Genomic DNA, 22,367 nt, shown 5'->3' with positions numbered 1-22,367 from the left:
CATCATACATGTGCCCCTAGCTGTCCTTAATAGTTTAATGTTAGAAATTACATATTACCAACAAATAATTAAGTAGCTGAATATCCATTTTAATACATGAGTGTATTTTTCCAATTAAGGCTATTAATTATGGAAATTTCTGAGCTTGGTTACCTGACAAATGCAAACTGTCTCTTTCATGATTTGATTTTCTTATTCATTTTTTCAAGTTAATTGAAATAGAGCCTGAAATAGCCACACACGAAAGCAGCAAGAAAGCTACACCAATTAATGAAGAGCAAAGCTCTCCATTAGATATGCAACTCCTAAAGGAAGAAACAATGGCTGAATGTTCTCCATCTGGTTCATCACCCACCACCTTGGACCAGGAGGAAGTACTTGCAAGGTCTGTTCCATAAGTGCTCATTTGCACTATAAATGATTCAGGCCATCTATGTGTACAACTTTCAAATGCTTGTCTTATTACGTAATCAAAAGTAGCAATCATATTGTATGTCCTCATAAACAGCAAAGGAGATAAATAAGTTCATCTACATTTATTGGTATTTCTTATGTCATATTGTCAATCAATGATAGTGAAATCTTCCTGCCAAGAAATACTTTACATTCACCTTGGAGAGATAGTTAAAAGTCTTATCACAAAATTGTTACTTCTAACATTGTAGCATTCCTTTAATTTGTATTTATCCTTCTATCTTTCAATCCCACTGCTAATTAATATTTAACAAGTACTTTATTATGGCACCCACAGTTCACTACCCTAATGTAAAGGAGGCTGCTATCTCAAAATCTCAACTGCTTCTATATCATAGGGATGAAATAACTGGTGCCCCATTGACTGGTCACTTAAAAATCAAAATTAGTTCTAATCAATAAAACTTTCAATTGTTTATTTTAGACTGAAGATGTTGGAGAATGAGGTTGTAGGTGGAGAGCAGGCCAAAAATACAGAGCTGAAGGAGAAACGGAAACGACGTAAGAAGTATGCAGATGAACGAAAGAATCAACTTGCAGAAGCACTGAAGCACACAGATAGGGATGATCCTGCTATCTTGATCAACGTGTACGAATCTATTCAGGATGAAGTTCGAGCAAAAAGCAAAAACATTGAAAACTTGCAAAGAAAGGTCCTCCTTTTTCTTTGTAGTTCCCTCTTACTGTCTTAACTATCAGGGACATTTGCTAATGCAATATAATAGAAATTGCTTATAAATGTAAAGCTTGCTCTCAGAAAAAGGCCTGTTCACCAGGCAAGGAAATTGTTGTGCTGTTTCATTGTTCAAGTATCCACCATCTATAAGATGCACTGTACCAACTCACCCAGTATTCAAATGCCTTCTAGCTTTTGAATTTCATAGAGCATTCTTTCCCTTCTATGCAATCGTCTTGCTGAATCTGGTACATTTTACTTCTGCTGGCTGTTTAAGCCAGGATGCTGGGTTAAGTTTCAGTTTAATTGTCTTGTAACAGCTGGATGCAGATGCTGACTTTCCACCCCACCCCCTACTGGGAGCAGCTTGTTCTTTTAAATTCTGCCCATGGGTTTTCTAGTAATAATGATACTCATGATGTAACTGACAAATTGTATAATTAACTTTGACCATGAATAATGGAATGCTTATTTTATTTCATGACCAAACATTTAAAGAAATGTTCATAGACTATCCATTTAAAATTATGTATTAATAATAATAATTGCTTAAATGTTGAGTAGACTTAGTGTGCAGTTTTCACATTGTACTCACAATATTAATATACAAAGGAAGATGATTGTAGTTGTTGGAGGCTTTTGTTATATGAGTCCCTCAGGATAGAGTCCTGGCCAAATCATCTTCAATTGCTCTATCAATGTTCTTCCAGCCATTAGAAGGTAGGAGTGGAAATGATTGCTGATGCTTGCATAAGGTTTAGCACCACTTGCAACTGCAGATACTGGAGTGGTCTGTGTAGAGATACAACAACGCCTAGGGGGACAGCAATAAATAACATGTAATATTCACACCACACAAGTGCCAGGCAATGACCATCTATAACAAGGGAGATTCTAACCATATCCTGATGACATTCAAGAGTGCTACCATTGCTGTATTCTACACTGTCAACATGCTTGTGGTTATCATTGACCAGAAACTGAGAACAACACAGAGGGTCAGTGGTTAGCACTGTTGCCTCACAGTGCTGGGGTCTGGGGTTCGATTCTGGCCTTGGGCAACTGTTTGTGTGGAGTTTTCATGTTCTCCAGTGAGTGCATGGATTTCCTCTGGAGGTACCGATTTCCTCCCACAGTCCAACAATGTGCAGATGAGATGAATTGGCTATGTTAAATTCCCCCATAATGTCTAGGGATGTACAGTTTAGATGGATTAGCCATGGTAAATGTGAGGTTACAGGGATAGGGTGGAGGTCTGGCTCTTGGTGAGATTCTCTTCCGAAGATTAATGAGGACTTGATGGGCTGAATGGCTTTTTGTGGTTATGACAGCAAGATAGCAAAGACCTCCTGAGTCTCCAAAGCCTATCCATCATCTACAAGGCACAAGTCAGGAATGAGAGAGAATACTTTCCATTTGTTTAGGTTAGTACAGTTCCAGGAAATTAAGAAATTTGATTCCATTCAGGACAAACCAGCCTGATTGAATGGCACCACTTGCAACATTGGGTTCCTCCATAACCAACACACATTGGCAGCAGTGTCAACCATCTACAAGATGCACTGCACCAACTCACCAAGGCTTCCCTAACAGCACTTGCCAAGTCCATGATCTCTACCACAGAGAAGGACAAAGGCAGCAGATGCATGGGAATACACAACCTGCAAGTTCCCCCAAACTAGAACTATCCTGACTTAAATAAAGGTAAAATACTGCAGGTGCTAGAAATCTGAAACAAACACAGAAAATACTGGAGAAACTTAGCAGGTCCGCTAGACCTGCTGAGTTTCTCCAGTATTTTCTGTGTTTGTTTCAGATTTCCAGCACCTGCAGTATTTTATCTTTATTTAAGTCAGGATAGATCTAGTTTGGGGCGAAACAGAATTTACATTTTAATCTAGTATGATTCTTCAGAATTGAGTTCTGAAGAAGAGTCATACCAGACTTGAAATGTCAACTCTGTTTCTCTCTCCAAAGATGCTGCCAGACCTGCTGAGTTTCTTCAGTATTTTCTTTATTTGTACCATCCAGACATCTTCCTTCACTATCGCTAGGTCAAAATCCTGGAACACCCAAACAGCACTATGATTGTCTCTAAAGCACACAAAGTGCAACAATTCAAGAAATCAACTCACAAAACTTCTCTAATTAGGGATGGACAATGAATGCTGGCCCTGCCACTAACATCCACATCCCATCAATGAATTTTAAAAATCCTCTTCATTTTTTATAGGCACAATGTATAGTAAAACTATTCTTATTCCAGAAACAAAAGGTTGAACCTCCATAATTTCACAACCCTTTTGCATTCAGCTAGATCCACAATATCACATAGGTAATAATCAAGTGGTGTATCTTTGCTGGTGTTGCTTCTGGAAGGAATGATGAATAGGAAATCAAGGGGATTTCCTGCTCTTTTTTAAACAGTGCCTTAGGACCTTTTATGTCAGCTTATAAGCAAGAAAACATTGGCTTGGTTAACTTGTCTTCTTAAAGACGGTATTTCAAATAATGAATTTAAGAAATTACAGGATAAACAGTACACTAATAGTTACCCTGATGGATATGTTGCTGAGGTATCTGTCACTTCTGTATTATTTTACTTTATTTCCCCCAACAGTATTCTCTTGATGCATTCTTTCTGGTGAAATTTGGTTTTAATCTGAGGTTAGTGGTAAACTTCACAATAACCAATTGTGAATCAAATTCAATAAGTGTGCTCTGACCTTTCTACATAAGGAACACACATGGATGAAATGGAATGGTGGAGAAAGAGACTACATTTTCAGTCTCTTTCAGAATTCAGAATAAACCCAACCTTATTTAGATAGAATTTCAGCACAGAAACAACCCTTTCATTACGTAAATACCTCCCACTTTACTTCATCTCATCCTGTCAACCTGTCCTTCACTTCCTTTTGTCCTCATTACTACTTCCATTGATTCTTCTTAAATCCATCTGTGTTCCACACTTCCATTACAGTTTGAGCAAAATTCCCTATTGGGTTTTTTAGTGACTATTAATGAGCAGATTAAGAGATTTGTTTGTTAATATGTTTATTGTTTATCCTCCTTAAGCTGAAAGTTGCAGAGATAGAGATCTCTGATCTCCAATCTGAATTTGAGTTTGAACGTATCGACTACCTGTCTACTATAAGGAAGCAGGAACGGGAAAACATTTTGCTGCAGCAAGTCCTAGAAAGAATCCAGCCATTGATTCGGCGTGAGTGTAATTACAGCAATATTGACAAAATAAAACGGGAAAGTGTTTGGGATGAAGAAAGTGGTTGCTGGAAATTACCGGAAACAGTTCTTCAAAAGATCACGCTTCCTTCCGGTAAGTGATAATGGACACTTTGTCTAGAGAGGTATTCATTTTACAAACTTCACTCAGAAACATGCCAATATCTTCAAAGAAAACACTGTGATTCATCTTTCAATATTTTCATGTATGCACATATTCTAACGAAATGCCATATGAAGGGAATAGATAAGATAGATGTTTCCACTGTCAGGTGAAACTAGGACAAGAGGGCATAGCCTCAAAATTAGGAGGAGCAGATTCAGGACTGAATTGAAAAGTAACTCTTTCACCAAGAGGGTTGTAAATGTATGGAATTTCTTGCCCAGTGAAGTAGTTGATGCTACTTAAGTAAAGGTTTTTAAAGCTAAGATAATTTTTTTTGAACAATAAAGGAAGTAAAGGATATGGTGAGAGCATGGGTAAGTGGAGCTGAGGCCATGAAAAGATGAGCCATGATCTTATTGAATGGCGGAGCAGGCTCAAAGGGCTAGATGGCCTTCTCCTGCTCCTAGTTCTTATGTTCTTATGACTTTCAAAAACAACAACGTGCATTTAAGCAAAACCTTTAAATGCACCTCACGGGAGCATTATTAAACAAAATTTGACAATAAGGCAGAAAAAGAACACTTGGACAGAATTGAACCTTAAACAAGAAGAGAGAAGCAGAGAGATTCCAGAGCTTGAGGTTTAGGCAGTTGAAAACACGATCACCAATGATGAATGACTAAAATCTGGAATGTATACGAGGACAGAAGTGAAGGATCTTGGAGGGTTGCGGGCTGGTGATGATTACAGACAGAGGGAAAGGAAAAGCTGTGAAAGAATTTGAAAACAAGAATGAGCATTTTAAAATCAAAGTTTTATCAGATTGAAAGCCAATGTGGACCAACAAGTTATGGTGCAATGATAAACAAAAAGAGGACAATCAGTAAAAAAGATTAATCAATAAAGGTCACAGTATAGTAGCTGGGTAGAAGTAGGAATATATTTTATTTAGACCAAACAAATGTGGTTCATTCTGTAGGTTGCAAACTTAACTAACTTGATGTGCTGAAAACCAAAGCAGCTCTCCAATTTAGGCATGAACTTTTATACTTTCTTCTTCCTCCCTCAGTACTTCTCTCTGCTTCGTCACTATATTTGTTTTTATTTTTCTGGCCTACTGCATCTCATTCTTGGAGAGATGTGGTTTAGCCTATAATGCCTTCACATTTTTTTTGTCAGTGAAACACAATTTCAATTACTTCAAATGTTGTTTGCTAACAGTGACTTTGGGAAAACAACTAGGATAAATAGTTCAATGAGCACAATAATAAATTATGATGTAATCCTCTGCTAAAAGATTAATATAAATTAATTAATATAATTGACACTTTTACATTCCTACAACCTATTCCTTCCTCCATGTAGAAAGGAGTTGCTTTGTTCTTTTGCTGTTGATTACTCATATAACATTGGCTGAACAATCTCTTCAATTATTATCTAATAGTTTCTTTGGAAAAAAGCTAAAAACTAAAGTAAACAGTCCTTCAGTATTGATCAATTAGTTCTTGCTTAATTGGTAATTTTTTTTTCAAAAGTATATTTAGATGAGCACCCGCTGCAGACCACTCGGGCTAGTTGGAGGACCTCCTCATGGGTCTCCTCCCGGGCCTTGGCAAGTAGCTATCAATAGTTCCAGGCAGTCAACTGGGTCAAGGGTTGTAATTCCTAATTTCCTAGCTCTCTATTAGGGTTATGTCAATTCCCATATGTTCTTACAGAGGGAACACATAGTGTCCCCTACCACAATAGAAGTTTTTCATGACAGGCAGGTGCTGAAGGGGCAGGGATGCATTATTTCCTGTACCAACACTTTCATTTAAGATTTTATAAGTTTCCTTTAAAGCTTTAATTACAGTGCCCTAAGAGGCTGTCTTATTTTGTTTTCACTTTGTTTTCATTTGGTTATTTCTTTTTTCCCTGCAAGAGTATTTAGATGTGCTTTCTATACACCCTTCATTTTTTCACCTTTATCGATCACCAGGCAGGCGGTGATGTGTTTTTCTGCCTCCATATGTGGAAGTCCCTAATGGTGCTCTCTGTGTGCAGGAGTCATCTTTTTTTCCACTGGGGTCTTGGGATGGAAGGTGTTGATGCAACTATCCCATAAATTGTTGACTAAAGTGGTTCACTAGCTCCAAATCAACTTTGTTTTCTGTGGCGCTGTGGAGTCCATGACTGTGTAGGAGACTATGCCCCTTTTTAGATTTTATGAAGTTTTCCATTAGACATTTGGTTACACCATAGCCCCATGTTTCTAATCTTTGGGCACCTGATGTGGTTGAGCGAAGGTAAATAGATTTGCTCAAGAGCTTGGGCAAACATGCTGTCATTAAGTCCAGGCAATGGATCATGGAGGAGGTTGTAGCTCCTGACTGCCAGCCCATCTATCGTGGTTATTTCCATGCCCAGGTCCACTTAGAAGAGGGCGAACACAATATCCACTGACACAGTTGAAGGTTTCCCTGACAGATGGACATCTTGAGGGCTGAGATGCATTATTTTCCCCCACAAATAGCATTTTGATTGAAGATTTTCTAAGTTTCCTTTACAATTTTGATTTAAGCTATAATGCCCCTAAGATACTATCTTGTTTTACTTTCACTTTTGGTTAAATTGGTTTTCCTAAAAGAGTACTTGGATGTGTATATAGGGAAAAGCCGGTCAACACCACAGAGAGACTGTTTAGAATGGAGACATAAGCTCTGTGGCAAACAGTAAGTATCTCCACCAAACGAATAGGTTTGGAAACCTTTAACATCCTTCTGAACTATAATGTCTCAATGAATGAAATGTGCCACACCTTTCACCTGGAAGGGGCAGGCACTGGGTGACCTTCATGTCTTTGGGCCAATGAAGAATCAGATGCTTCTTTTTGATGGCTAAAAGAGGATCCCGCTTGTTCAGGTATCCTGTGCCCAGTGGAACCCCTATGAAGCTACTTATTTTGTCCCGCCCTGCTCTTCCAAACTTCGAGATGAGCATCTGAGTTAGGAGCAAGAGCAGGTCACTCAGCCCATTAAACCTGCTCTACCATTCAATAGGATCATGGCTGATCTGATTGTGACATCAAATTCACGTCCCCTTTTATCCCCAATAATCTTTCACATACTTTCTTACCAAGAATCCTCTGACCTCTGCCTTAAAAAGATTCAAAGACTCTGCATCCACTACTTTTAAGGAAAGGAGTTCCAAAACCTCAAAGGCCTCTGCCTCATCCTGTCTTAAATAGGCAATCCCATATTTTTAAACCTCTCATTCTAAAATATGGTCCTATACCATCCCTCCTCACCAGTGCCTGCCAGATTTGCTCTGGTGAATCTTCCCTGTCTCTTAATCCAACAGTCTCAACAACTGTCACCAGGGACTAGATTAGCAGTAGGTATCTGATTGTCATAGAGCTCAGCCTGGGATTCACATTGAAACCATTTGCAGCTATGTAAACAGAAATTCACCAGTTTCTTGCCTCATTATGGATGCTTTTCTGAGCTTCAATGACTCGTGAGTGGATCAGCTCAGCAGTGTTCTGTTTATACAGGCTGGTGGAGATTTCATTTCGATTGATATATTTATGTAATTGGAATAAGTTAATCTTTCTTCCTTACATTTTTTTGATATTTCCATGTTGAATTGGTCAAGAGGAGGTGTGAAGTGGAGCAGAGTTTCTATCATTTAAACAATGAGCAGTATTCAGTAGGGTTGACAGGCATCTCACCTGCTGGGTGGAGGGCTGACAAGAACCTAGAGCTTTCTCTTTTGGGGAAGGCCTTTAGATTTAAGTGACAATCAGGCACACGATTGGATAGTGATGGGACTTCTGTAGAAATAACTAATCTTAATGTCTTAATGGCAGAAATCCTGACCCCAATGAGGCTACTGCCCATTCAGAGTTTGATGGCTGTGCATTGCTTGGCAACACCACCTGGGAGGCAATGAATGCTGGGGGTGATGCTCCCATTCGAGGCTCTGGATCACTGAGGGATCCAGGCCACATGTAAGTGATGCAGTATGAATGTTCCAAAGGAGGCAGGAGGAGTTCAGCAGCCAGCCGCTTTGCCAATTCCAGATTGACTGCACTGTGCCATTAAACAAGAAACCACCCCCAATCTGTGGAAAGCCGCATGCAAATGTGACAGGGATTCACTTTGAGCTTTCTGCATGGCAAGTCCAGTGCTCACCACTGGGTGTATAGTTGGTGTCAGGCTGAGGCTGTCAAGTGGGCATTAATGGCACATTTAAGGTCTCAATTGATATAGGGAGCAAAAGGCTATCCCCAAACATTCCCATCTAGACTATCTGGGCAGAGGCAGGAAGACAACAAGATTCTACCTTGAAAGGGATAAGAAATTCTGCATTATGAATGGCATTGTCAAATTGACTCTTTTATTAGAGTCTGAGAGCAGCAGTTTTTTGAAAGCAGATTTCTGAACAAGTGTTTCTGTTCATGAGCATTTCAAGAATTGTTATTATGTAGATCATTGGTTCTGTACATAGTACAGTGGTTTTCAACTGGTGCGTTAAGGCATTCTGGTGTTCTTTGAGGATTATCTAAGCATGCTGTGAAATTTTGTACAAAGGTAATAAGAATCAAGTGTAACAAACATTGCTTCATCTTAATCAATATTCAATCCAACTACAATTACAGCACCTATAACTTGTGAAAATTAATCACCAAGTTAAAAGTGAGATTTCAATCCTTCAATTTTAAAACAAAAACATTCCAAATGCAGGTGGTCAAAGGGCAAAATTGAGATGACATGCTAGATTTTACAGTGACCATAGAAATCAAGTACCAGTGTTTGTGCACTTTTTATTGATAGTAAAATGAGAAAAAAACAAGCCAACATTAATATATGTAGCTAAATTGTCCATATCCAGATTTTGTTGTGAAATCTATTTAATTTCCCCTGATCTAAGATGAAATGGATAAGTTTGTTATTAAAAGAGATGATTCCTCAGAGAGAGTACAATGAGAGCTATCTGGCTTCGGATTTTCGTGGATAGGAGATGCCTCTTACCTGAATGCCTTGTCTGTAAAGTTTAGTTGGAAAATGCTGCAATGGTACAAATAAATTAAAATACTATTTGCAGATAAAACATTCATCCCTTGCAAACAAAGACAATCAGTACTTCAAATACTTGAAAGAACAGGAAGCAGATCCAATGTGTGAGGGCTAGTTACCTGGTGCAAACCAGAGCTTGTAGCAAAGTCAAAGAAGTCCCATATCATTGTCAAAACCGTAATCATACTTGCAGGTAAAAGAAAACATAGATGTTATGTTAGAAGGTGATGCTGCAAAAGAAATCAACAAAATTCTACTCTCTGATAATACAGTTAAGTGGCAAATTGATAATGTCCACTGGTATAGAGAAGGTGCTGCAAGAGAGGTCAACTACTCATGAAAATTTGGCTTTATAGATTAATGATACAAGTGCACATTGCTAGCTGCTGGCCAACATTCGCTATGTTAATAGGAATTCTATTCAGGAGAATTTTTTCTTGTAAGGAGAAATCAAGCCATGCAACTGGTAACGAAATACTTCAAGGATAAATATTTCAGGTAGCAGATTACTTGTAGAAAAGACAACCTGGGCCATGACTTGGAGCATTTGGCTGATGGAGGAGCCTCCATTATGGGGAAAGTTAAAATATTTGTCAGAGCAAAATATTCAGATCAATGTTTGCATCCTCTATTCTGAAACTCTTGTAGCAAAATAATGCACCAGAGATAGCTGTAGTATGAGAACAAACAATGAAAATTATGAATTACAGTATACACTTAAACAGTAAATGGCAGAACTCTTAATTGGAACATGGAACATAGAACAGTACAGCACAGTACAGGCCCTTCAGCCCACGATGCTGTGCCGAGCATTTATCTTAATCTAAGATCAACCTAACCTACATACCCCTCAATTTACTGTCATCCATGTTCTTGTCCAGTAGTCACTTAAATGTCCCTAATATCACTGACTCTACTACAACCGCTGGCAGTGCATCCTACACACCCACCACTCTCTGACGTCTCCCCTAGACCTTTCTCCAATCACCTTAAAATTATGACCCCTCATGACAGCCATTTCTGCCCTGGAGAAAGGTCTCTGGCTATCTACTCTTATCTCTGCCATTACCTTGTAGACCTTTATCAATTTGCCTCTCTTCCTTCTTCTCTCCAGTATGAAAAGCCCTAGCTCACTCAACCTCCCTACATAAGACATGCCCTCCAATCCAGGCAGCATCCTGGTAAATCTCCTCTGCACGCCTCTAAAGCTTCATATAATAAAGCGACCAGAACAGGACACAATATGCCAAGTGTGGTCTAACCAGGGTTTTATAGAGCTGCAGCATAACCTCGTGGCTCTTAAATGCAATCCCCCAACAATGAAAGCCAAAACACCATATGCCTTCTTAACAACCCTATAAACTTGGGTGACAACTTTGAGGGACCTATCTTTGAGGGTGGGCGGCACGGTGGCACAGTGGTTAGCACTGCTGCCTCACAGCACCAGAGACCCGGGTTCAATTCCCGCCTCAGGCGACTGACTGTGTGGAGTTTGCACCTTCTCCCCGTGTCTGCGTGGGTTTCCTCCGGGTGCTCCGGTTTCCTCCCACAGTCCAAAGATGTGCAGGTCAGGTGAATTAGCCATGCTAAATTGCCCGTAGTGTTAGGTAAGGGGTAAATGTAGGGATATGGGTGGGTTGCGCTTCGGTGGGGCGGCGTGGACTTGTTGAGCCGAAGCCGCCTGTTTCCACACTGTAAGTAATCTAATCTAATCTATGTGGACCCCAAGATCCTGCTGTTCTTCTTCACTGACAAGAATCCTGTCGTTAAGCCTATATTCAACATTCAAATTCGACCTTCCAAAATGAATCACTTCACATTTGCCCAGGTTGAACTCCACCTACCATTTCTCAGCCCAGCTGTGCATCCTGTCAATGTTTTAGTGTCGAGGGCTGTTGCAGTCTACAACATCTACAACACTACCGACCTTTGTGTCATTGGCAAACTTACTAACCTACCCTTCCACTTCTTTATCCAAGTCATTTATTAAAAACTACAAAGATCAGAGGCCCAAGAACAGCTCCCTGCGGGCACCAATGGTCACTGACCTCCAGATAGAATACTTTCCATCTACTACCATTTGCTGTCTTCTTTTGGCCAGCAAATTCTGTATCCAGACAGCCAAATTTCCCTGTATCCCATACCTCATAACTTTCTGAATTAGTCTGCTGGGGGAACCTTATCAAATACCTTACTGAAATCCATGTACACCATTTCCACTGCTCGACCTTTGTCAACTTGTCTCATCACATCCTTCTCAATGAACTCAATAAGGCCAAAGCCATGCTGACTATCTTTAATCAAACTAATTGTATCAACATATTTTCTTCCTCTGGACCCACAGTGAGGAGTCACTGAAACAGCTATACAGTGATATCAACGAGTTTCATCCCACCATCAGACAAACTATGGACTACTGTTTAGGAACTGTCTCATTCTTGGACACATGCATCTCTTTCAAGGATGGGCACCTCAGCACCTCACTCTACCACAACCGACAGATAACCTCACGATGCTACAGTTCTCTAGCTTCCACAATAAACATATTAAAACAGCCATCCCCTACGGACAAATTCTACACATACACAGGATCTGTTTGAATGAGGAGAACGGAATGGACACTGAAGATGATCAAGGATGCCCTCATAAGAACAGAGTACAATGCACAACTTATCAATCGCCAGTTCCAATGTGCCACAGCGAGAAACCATAATTACTTCCTCAGGAGAAAGAACAGGTTGCGACCGATAGAGTACCTCTCATTGTTCAGGACTTCCCAGGAGCCGAGAAACTGCGCTATGTTCTTCGCAGCCTGCAACACATTATCAATGAGAACCACCTCACCAAGACCTTCCCTACGTTTCCACTTCTCGCCTTTAAACAATCACCAAACCTTAAACAGATCATTGTTTGCAGCAAACTGCCCAGCCTTCAGGAGAACATCTGCCACAACACCGTACAAGCCTGTCATGGCTACCGCTGCAAGATGTGTTAGAATGTCGACATGGATGTCGGGACACCACCCACCATGTATGCAGCAGGTACTCATGTGACTCTGCCAACATTGTCTATCTCATATGCTGCAGGCAAGGATGCCCCTGGGCATGGTATATTGGCGAGACCAAGCAGACACTACAACAATGGATGATTGGATACCGCACAACAATCACCAAGCCGGGGTGTTCCCTCCCAGTCAGGGAACACTTCAGCAATCAGGGAAATTCAGCATCAGACCTTCAGGTGACCATCCTCCAAGGCAGAATTCGGGACAGGCAACAATGCAAAGTGGCCAAGCAGAGGCTGATAGCCAGGTTCGGTATCCATGAGGATGGCCTCAAATGGGACCTTGGATTCATGTCACACTACAGATGACCCCACTGCACTATACTCTCTCTCTCTCTACTCTTTCTCTCTATTCTCTGTCTCTCTCTCTCTCTCACACACACGTTCATGCACATGTGCACAAACATTCATACACAAGCTCTCTCTCATATGCACACATACACCTCCCACACTCACACCCATGCATGTACTCTCTTATAAGCTTATACCCCATGACACTCACACAGACTTCACCAAGCTTGCGCACACGCAAGCACACATTCTCTCACATGCACTCACACTCACATGCACACACTCTGTCTCTACTGCATGCACACACACATAAAATTTATGGGGTGAATTTATATTTGCGGAGTTATATTTGTAGATACATTCTGTTTTGCTGAAAAAATGCATAATCTACAGGCAGTCAATCCATGTAATATTTTGTAAATTCCACTTTAGAATTAGAACCAATCTGACTCAAGATTCGGATACAGACATATTTTAACCTCACACCTTTAATGCCCTGTCTGAGCTGAGATGGCACATTTTGTTATAAAACCTTAAGTTATCTTAAGAATGTGACTTAAAAGAAGTTTTGGGATTTACATATTAAAGAACCAAAACTAGCAATCCCATTCTAAAAAATGAAAGACTTGATCTAGGTTTGTTCAATGTATCATTACAGCTAAATGACACTGTAAACTTTTGCTGTAAATTCTGTGACTTATGATCTGGCTTCACAACCACCTGATGAAGAAGCAGTGCTTCTAAAGCTAGTGCCTCCAAATAAACCTGTTGGACTATAACCTGGTGTTGTGTGATTTTTAACTGTACCAACGTAGACAGGGATCTAGTCATACGGGCCAACGGTTCCCTGAAAGTGGGTAAGGTGGTCAAGAAGACATATAGCGTGCTTGCCTTCATCAGTCAGTTCAGAGAGTATAAAAATTAGCAAGTTGTGTTGCAACTGTATAGAGCTTTAGTTAGGCTACATTTGAAATATTTATACACAGTTCTGGTCGTCGCTACCAGAGGGATGTGGAAGCTTTGTAAAGGTTACAGAAACAGTTTACCAGTGTGTTGTCTTGTTTAGAGCGTATTGGCTATGAGGAGAGATTGAACAAACTTAGTTTGTTTGCACTTTGAATATTGAAGGATGAGGAGCAACTTGTTAGAAATTCTCAAAATTATGAGAGGCATGGATGGTTAGAGTCTTTTGCCCAGTGAAGAAATGTCTGTATGAGGTGACATAGGTTTAAAGTAAAGGAGGGTAAGTTTAAAGGAGATGTGAGAGACAAGTTTTTTTACACAGAGGGTGGTAATTGCCTGGAATGCACTGCCAGAGGAGGTGGTGGAAGCAGATACAACAGCAACATTAAAGAGGCACCTTGACAGATACATGAATAGACAAGGAATAGAGGGATACAGACTGCATAGAGGCAAAATATTTTTTAGTATAGAAAGGCATCATGTATTAGCATAGTCTTAGTGGGTCAAAGGACACGTTTCTGTGCTGCACTGTTCTTAGTTCTTTGTACATAAAATCACAGGAATTAAAATCACATTTGTTCGCTATCTTGTGCACAAAGATGAGGTCAAGCATCAGAGCTTACTGTCACAAACTGAGGTGCAATGGTTATTGCAGGGGACATTTCTCTCCCATGCTCATGAGCTCCGGAGAGAACTGACAGAGTTTTCAACAATGCATGAGCTGTCTTATAAAGAGTTATTATCTGATGATTGCTGGAGGACTAAGCTGGCATATCTGTCGTTGTCATCATCCGAATGAGCTGAATACTAAAATACAGGGGAAGAACAAAGCAATCCTAACCATCACAGATAAACTTTAAGGTTTCAAGTCAAAACTGGGCCTTTGGGAAAAGACAATGGCAGGGTTTCTGTTGAGATGTCTCCACTAACATCACCAGCCAGATGCAACTGTCAAGCTGCATAGCCTTATATTCAGAAATCCAAAACACTGCAAGAAAAGTTTGAATTCTATTACCCCTCGACAAAAGTGAAAAACTACAACTGGATAAGTGATCTGTTTAGTTCACTGCCTTCTGATTCATCACAAAAGCTGATGTTAGAAAGAGGAATACACAGAGCTACGGATGGATCACATAGCAAAGTTGAAGTTTCGAGGTGTCTTTGTGTGTTTTGGTTGATTGAAGTGCACGCATATCTGACAATTTCTCACCATCCTTTTGCTGTATTCTTGCGATTTCTGGTAACATACCTTTGTGAGCTAGCATTTTCAACAAAGGTATGTGTATAAAACAACAGGAGGATGCACTTGTCGGTGGAGCAAGATTTGCAGGTGGCACCCTCTTGCCAATTCTTCCTCGGATCAAAAGGCTCCGTGCTCACTGGCTGGCCCAAGTTTCCCACTAATCCAGTAAATTGCTATTTACTCAACTTTGCATTTTGCTCTGATCCATTGAATTTCAGTTATGTATTGGTTCACTTAATTAATTAAAATTATATTTTTAAAATTATTGTTACAATTGTGAAAATCAGACCCTGAACCAAGTGCTATGTGTGGAATAGATTTAGAGCCCTGAATAGTTAGAAATGTTTGAGTTGAGCAGATTTTGAAAATGTGTTTGTGCTGGCAGTCAAAAACAGTGTATTGTTTCAGGCGGATTTGAAATGCATGTATAGAATCCCTACACTGCAGCAAATGGCCCTTCGCCCAGATCCAGCCACCTAACCTATCCTCATGGCCCTGCATTTACCATGGCTAATCCACCTACTCTGTACACCCATGGACACTACAGGGCAATGTAGCATGGTCAATCCACGTAACCTGCACATCTTTTGTCTGTGGAGGAAACCTAAGCACCAGCTGGAAACCCATGCAAACACGGGAAAGCGTGAAACTCCTCACAGACAGTTGCCCAAGGCTGCAATCGAACCCAGGTCCCTGGCACTGTGAGGCACCCGTGACAACCACTCGGCCACCGTGCCACCAGTTTGATCCTTCTTCAGTTTGTTATATAGATTATGTTGCAAACCTCTCAAGTGAGACTTAACCACAAGAAATGCAAGCAACCAGTCACTGTAACCAGTAATACTTATACACCTCTTTGACTACCTCTGACATGCTTCTGTAGTCAGCAGGTCTGGCTCAACCTCATCCCCCACCCCTGAAATCAAAGCATTATGTAGAGGGACCATTTTTTGGAGGATGGTCTGCTGATTTAAAGATATCCTGACTCAACTTTCTTGCCCACTATTGAAAATTCTGCCCCTATCTCTTCAATGTAAATAAAGTTATCCAGATAATCACAATCAAATTAATTTGTCTCATATAAAATGTCTGCAAAACTTGTGTGTTATCATCTGATATGGTCTGAAGAAATGCGTGAGACCCAGCAGAATGAGGGAAATGTGATGGATGTCTGAATGAAGAGTTAATTGGGTTTGAACTGGTGAATTGGTTGTATAAATATGAGCAACTGGTATTGAGTGGTGGGGAGTTTCATGCTACCAGCTGATATAAAGTTCATATATAAGTGTGGAGCTGAATTCTGTTTAAAAACAGTTATCGTTTGGAATATAACATTAGCAGCTAAGAGAAAGTGAGGACTGCAATTACTGGAGAGTCAGAGTCGAAAAGTGTGGCACTGGAAAAAGCACAAAAGGTCAGACAGCACCCGAGGAAGAGGAGAGTTGACTTTTCAGGCAGAAGTCCTCCATCAGGAATGTAATTCCTGATGAAAGGCTTATGCCGGAAACATCGACTCTCCTGCTCCTCAGGTGCTGTTTGATCTGTTGCACTTTTTCCAGCGCTACACTTTTCATATAACATTAGCAGCAGAGGATGCTTGAATCAAAATGTAAAATTTCAACATATAATTACCCATCCCTGTCTTCTGAAAATGAACCTTATGACTAGTGGAAGAATGAATTTACAATGCAGATCTTGGTTACTTCTTTATCAAAGAGGAAGCCAAGTATGGCCTTAACACTTTCACTACCTACAGAAGCAAGCTAAGAGGTAAAGTTTTATTGAAATTGAAGCCTGATCATTTGAACAAGGTTGAAGGTTTGAACCGACTTTTTAAATATTTGGATAAAATTTATCCAAAAGCTGATCTGTTGACTGCTTATCAGGCAGGGTCAAATTTTGACAAATTTAGAAAGACTGAAGACAATATAATGGAAGAGTTTATAATGGCGGTCAGTAGGTGTGCAAATTTGCAGAAATTTCGTTTGGAAATTCTCCAATTTGTGGTGTCATTTAGGTTATTAATTGTGCCAAAGTATCAAGCTTCTATTTTTGATTGGAGTTAAGTTTGTGGATAAACATATACTACAAAAATAGATGTCAGAAGCAGTAAAAACATTCTAGGAAAACATTACTTCCCAGCAGATTTGTAGCACAAAGTGACAGTCAGCAATAAGACAGAAAATGGAGGACATAGTGTTAACAAATTGGTGAATCTGTCTAGATTCAGAACATAGGTGACAGTACAAAAGAAGAACTGTAACTGAAAATAAGGACAGAACTACTACTGTGAATTTTGAAAAGTAAAGAGAACTTTGGGATTTATAAGAAGCAACTGAATCCCAGAGGTTCTCAGGATGAAGTCAATTGTTGTTTCAGGTGTGATGCTAAGTACCACTACACCATGAACTGCCCTAAACCTATAATAAACCTGTAATTCAAAACCAAACAAGAAGTTGAGGATTCAGAAGGAAAAAAATAGATATAGATGTCAAAGAGAAGATATTGTATTGGTCACTAGATATTTCAGCCCAATGATGTATATATTCATTGCAGGAACTTTCAGGCATTTTATAGATTTGGCAAATTGTGAAATATTGGACAGTGGCTACACATCTACTGTGCGAGGAATAGACTGGCTAAAGTGTTACCTAGACTGGGTAACAAATTTAACAAATTTGACAATTTTATCAGTTTCACATTTGGGAATGATAACAGACTAAAATCTCTGAAATTAGTGATTGTTTATTCCTTTTAAAATAGTCAGAATGGATCATTTTATTAGTACAGATTTACTGCTCAGCAAAATACTTGTTATTAAGTATAATATAAATGAAGGAAGTACAGATGAAACTAGAGATGGAAAATAACAAAGCTATTGTATTTATAAAATCTGTGAATTTGCAATTTACAGTAGCAAGGCATTATTGTATTCTTTTAATGGAACATAACCTGTCCACTAGAGAAATCTGAGTATTATTGACAGAAGAGGATGGAAATTTAGAAATATCAATTGTGTTTAAATTACAAAGGCAATATGCTTATCCATCCTCGAAGAGATTAAAAGTTTTCATAGAGGATGATTGACTGAGGGATGGGAAGTACAATAAGCTCGTAGAGATAAATTTAACAGAAAAATCAAGATACATCGTCATAGCCTTAGCAAAAAATTTCAATGAGTCAGTGGCCATGAATTTAAAGGGATGGGATGAAGAAAAACGTATTTTCATTTTACATTTTGTAGATTTGACAAACATATTTTGTCAGTCAACAATAATACAGAGTACAGCTAAGAAGATAATTGGGGATTAGGCAATGTAAAAGTGAATAGGGACCTACCTTGGACCACAGGCAAAATCTCTCACTGATGTGTGGGAAGGGAGTTTGGTAATGATGAATTCAAAGATATGTGCCCATATATGGGCATAACTATTATGAATATGGAAGCAGAAAACCCTTTCAGCAATGATTATGTGAAAGGAATCATACAGTAAGAGAAAATATTGTTCATTAAATTTTGACAGATCTGCCAAACTGTAAATTGTGATCTGCAATATCATATGCTAAGAATCCATAGCAGATGACAAGGAAACAGTGATTATCAATAAGTTTTTGAAATGGATCCTAAATTTCCATTAATAATAAGTGAGCAGCTTAGGAAAGGGCTTCAATAATTCTAGTTTTTCAAAGCATTTGAATGCACTGCAGGCAGGCAAAAAGGCTTTCATGAAAGGTGAAGTCTCAAAGAATTCAGTGAACCTTAAGGTGCATTATAAGGCCATCTAAAACAAGTTTTAATCTTGGAGATGTGGTTTATTATAAAAGAAATGGGCTAAAAGAATAAAGAGGTTGAGAGAACGTTATTGGTAATAAAGCTGAATGTATGTACAGGATGAGGGTTAAACCCATAGATTGGAAACACAAAGTACAAAGATGAAAAAGACAAAAATGCAATGAAAGTTCAAACAGTGGGTCTAGGAATAAATGTGTCCATAGAAAGAGATCACAAATTGTTGAAATAAATCTTATTATATTAGGGGAAATGTTTAAAGGAAAAGTTTCTTTACACAGGTATTTGGAATGTGTTGCAGGGAAGGTGGTAGAAACAGATATGATTGCAATGTTTAAGAGGCATTCAGACAGACACATGAGTAGGCAAGGAATAGAGGAATACAGACAGTGTGCAAACAGATGGGCTTAGGTTAGAATGACATCATGGTAAACACAGACACAGAGTCATAGAGTCATAGAGATGTACAGCATGGAAACAGACCCTTCGGTCCAATCCGTCCATGCCGACCAGGTATCCCAACCCAATCTAGTCCCACCTGCCAGTACCCAGCCCAGATCCCTCCAAACCATTCCTATTCATATACCCATCCAAATGCCTCTTAAATGCTGTAATTCTACCAACCTCCACCACTTCCTCTGGCAGCTCATTTCCATACCTGTACCACTCTCTGTGTGAAATAGTTGCCCCTTAGGTCTCTTTTATATCTTTCCCCTCTCACCCTAAACCTATGCCCTCTAGTTCTGGACTCCCTCATCCTATCCATGCCCCTCATAATTTTGTAAACCTCTATAAGATCATCCCTCAGCTTCCGATGCTCCAGGGAAAACAGCCCCAGCCTGTTCAGCCTCTCCCTATAGCTCAAATTCTCCAACCCTGGCAACATCCTTGTAAATCTTTTCTGAACCCTTTCAAGTTTCACAACATCTTTCCGATAGGAATGAGACCAGAATTGCACTCAATATTCCAACAGTGGCCTAACCAATGTCCTGTACAGCCACAACAATACCTCACAACTCCTATACTCAATACTCTGACCAATAAAGGAAAGCATACCAAACGCCTTCTTCACTATCCTGTCTACCTGCCACTCCACTTTGAAGGAGCTATGAACCTGCACTCCAAGGTCTCTTTGTTCAGCAACACTCCCTAGGACCTTACCATTAAATGGATAAGTCCTGCTAAGATTTGCTTTCCCAAAATGTAGCAACTCGCATTTATCTGAATTAAACTCCATCTGCCACTTCTCAGCCCATTGGCCTATCTGATCAAAATCCTGTTGTAATCTGAGGTAACCTTCTTCACTGTCCACTACACCTCCAATTTTGGTGTCATCTGCAAACTTACTAACTATACCTGTTATGCCCGCATCCAAATCATTTATATGACAAAATGACAAATGACCCAGCACTAATCCTTGGGCACTCCACTGGTCATGCCTCCAGTCTGAAAACAACCCTCCACCACCACCCTCTGTCTTCTACCTTTGAGCCAGTTCTGTATCCAAATGGCTACTTTTCCCTAAATTCCGTGAGATCTAACCTTGCTAGCCAGTCTCCCATGGGGAACCTTGTCAAACGCCTTACTAAAGTCCATATAGATCACATATGTGATCTACTACTCTGCCCTCATCAATTCTCTTTGTTACTTCTTCAAAAAACTCAATCAAGTTTGTGAGACATGATTTCCCAGGCACAAAGGCATGTTGACTATCCCTAATCAGTCCTCACCTTTCCAAATACATGTACATCCTGTCCCTCAGAATTCCCTCCAACAACTTGCCCACCACCAACATCAGGCTCACTGGTCTATAGTTCCCTGGCTTGTCCTTACCACCCTTCTTAGACAGTGGCACCACGTTAGCCAATCTTCAGTCTTCCGACACCTAACCTGTGACTATCGATGATACAAATATATCAGCAAGAGGCCCAGCAATCACTTCTCCAGCTTCCCACATAGTTCTAGGGTACACCTGATCAGGTCCTGGGGATTTATCCACCTTTATGCGTTTCAAAACATCCAGCATTTCCTCCTCTGAAATATGGACATTTTGCAAGGTGCTACCATCTATTTCCCTACATTCTATATCTTCCATATCCTTTTCCACAGTAAATACTGATGCAACATACTCGTTTAGTATCTCCTCCATTTTCTGCGGCTCCACAGTCAGGCCGCCTTGCTGATCTTTGAGGGGCCCAATTCTCTCCCTAGTTACCCTTTTGTCCTTAATGTATTTGTAAAAACCCTTTGGATTCTCCTTAATTCTGTTTGCCAAAGCTATCTCATGTCCCCTTTTTGCCCTCCTGATTTCCCTCTTAAGTATACTCCTACTGCCTTTATACTCTTCTAAGGATTCAGTTGATCTATCCTGTCTATACCCGACATATGTTTCCTTTTTCTTAACCAAACTCTCAATTTCTTTAGTCATCCAGCATTCCCTATACCTACCAGCCTTTCCTTTCACCCTAGCAGGAATATACTTTCTCTGAATTCTCATTATCTCATTTCTGAAGGCTTCCCATTTTCCAGTTGTCCCTTTACCTGCGAATATCTTCCCCCAGTCAGCTTTTGAAAGTTCTTGCCTAATACCGTCAAAATTGGTCTTTCTCCAATTTAGAACTTCAACTTTTAGATCTGGTCTATCCTTTTCCATCACTATTTTAAATCTAATAGAATTATGGTCGCTGGCCCAAAATGCTCCCCCACTGACACCTCAGTCACCTGCCCTGCCTTATTTCCCAAGAGTAGGTCAAGTTTTGCACCCTGTCTAGTAGGTACATCCACATACTGAATCAGAAACTTTTCTTTGGTGGCTCATAGAGCCTGTTCCTGTGCTGTATTGTTCTAATTTCTATGTAACAGTAGCAGTCCATAAAGAGATAGAAAGCATGATTGTGGACCTAGTTTAACAAGGATGAGAAATATAGTACAAAACCAGGAATACAATCAAGAATAGAAGCCCATGTGATTGGGACATCTTAGTAATCATGAACAAATTACCAGACAAGTTAATAAAATATGCCAACCAACAAGAACTGGAAAGCTGGAGGGAATTGAAAGTGTACACAGAGCGTTCCCAGATCGGGAATAAACAGCCCTATCACATGGGTGGATATGCGTCAAAAAATAAGCCAAGAGTGGGACTTATTAGGCTAAAGCAAGGTGAGTAGCACAAGATTTGTAGAAAAACTGGAGGATCAAGATATAAGGGTAGATTCACTGACAGCAAGAAACAGACTTTAATTTTTTTTGGCTCTGTTAGCAACAAATACTTGGGATTAAAGTTGTATTTCTGCAAGGAAATCAGTTTAAGAGAGAAACCAAATGAAGTGGGGACACTCTAAAAGTTAAATATATATATTGGCCTAAATGATGCCTGTATGCTTTGGTATTAAAATTGAATTGTCTTCAGTTAAAAGCAGGCTTTGCCATGTTTTACAGGTATCATAAGCTGCAGC

At 39.8% G+C, this 22,367-nt stretch overlaps 1 protein-coding gene across 3 annotated transcripts in view; it reads left to right on the top strand.

The window, feature by feature from the left end:
- The window catches only part of kif17 (kinesin family member 17), a 97,448-nt gene that overhangs the window by 61,175 nt on the left and 13,906 nt on the right, over nucleotides 1-22,367 (top strand). For 2 of the 3 annotated variants that reach the window (XM_043675541.2, XM_043675542.2), the window contains exons 9-11: nucleotides 210-385; nucleotides 899-1,127; nucleotides 4,229-4,487. In XM_043675541.2, the coding sequence (XP_043531476.1) occupies nucleotides 210-385; nucleotides 899-1,127; nucleotides 4,229-4,487 (664 nt within the window). Of the gene's footprint in view, nucleotides 1-209; nucleotides 386-898; nucleotides 1,128-4,228; nucleotides 4,488-11,903; nucleotides 13,639-22,367 lie in introns of those variants that run through there. The other variant, XM_043675543.2, reaches the window with a different exon arrangement.

Source organism: Chiloscyllium plagiosum, unplaced genomic scaffold, assembly GCF_037043375.1.
Source record: "Chiloscyllium plagiosum isolate Xiang-an unplaced genomic scaffold, Cpla_swu_hap1 HiC_scaffold_37, whole genome shotgun sequence".
Lineage (NCBI taxonomy): Eukaryota > Metazoa > Chordata > Chondrichthyes > Orectolobiformes > Hemiscylliidae > Chiloscyllium > Chiloscyllium plagiosum.
This window is presented reverse-complemented; position numbering and strand designations above follow the sequence as displayed.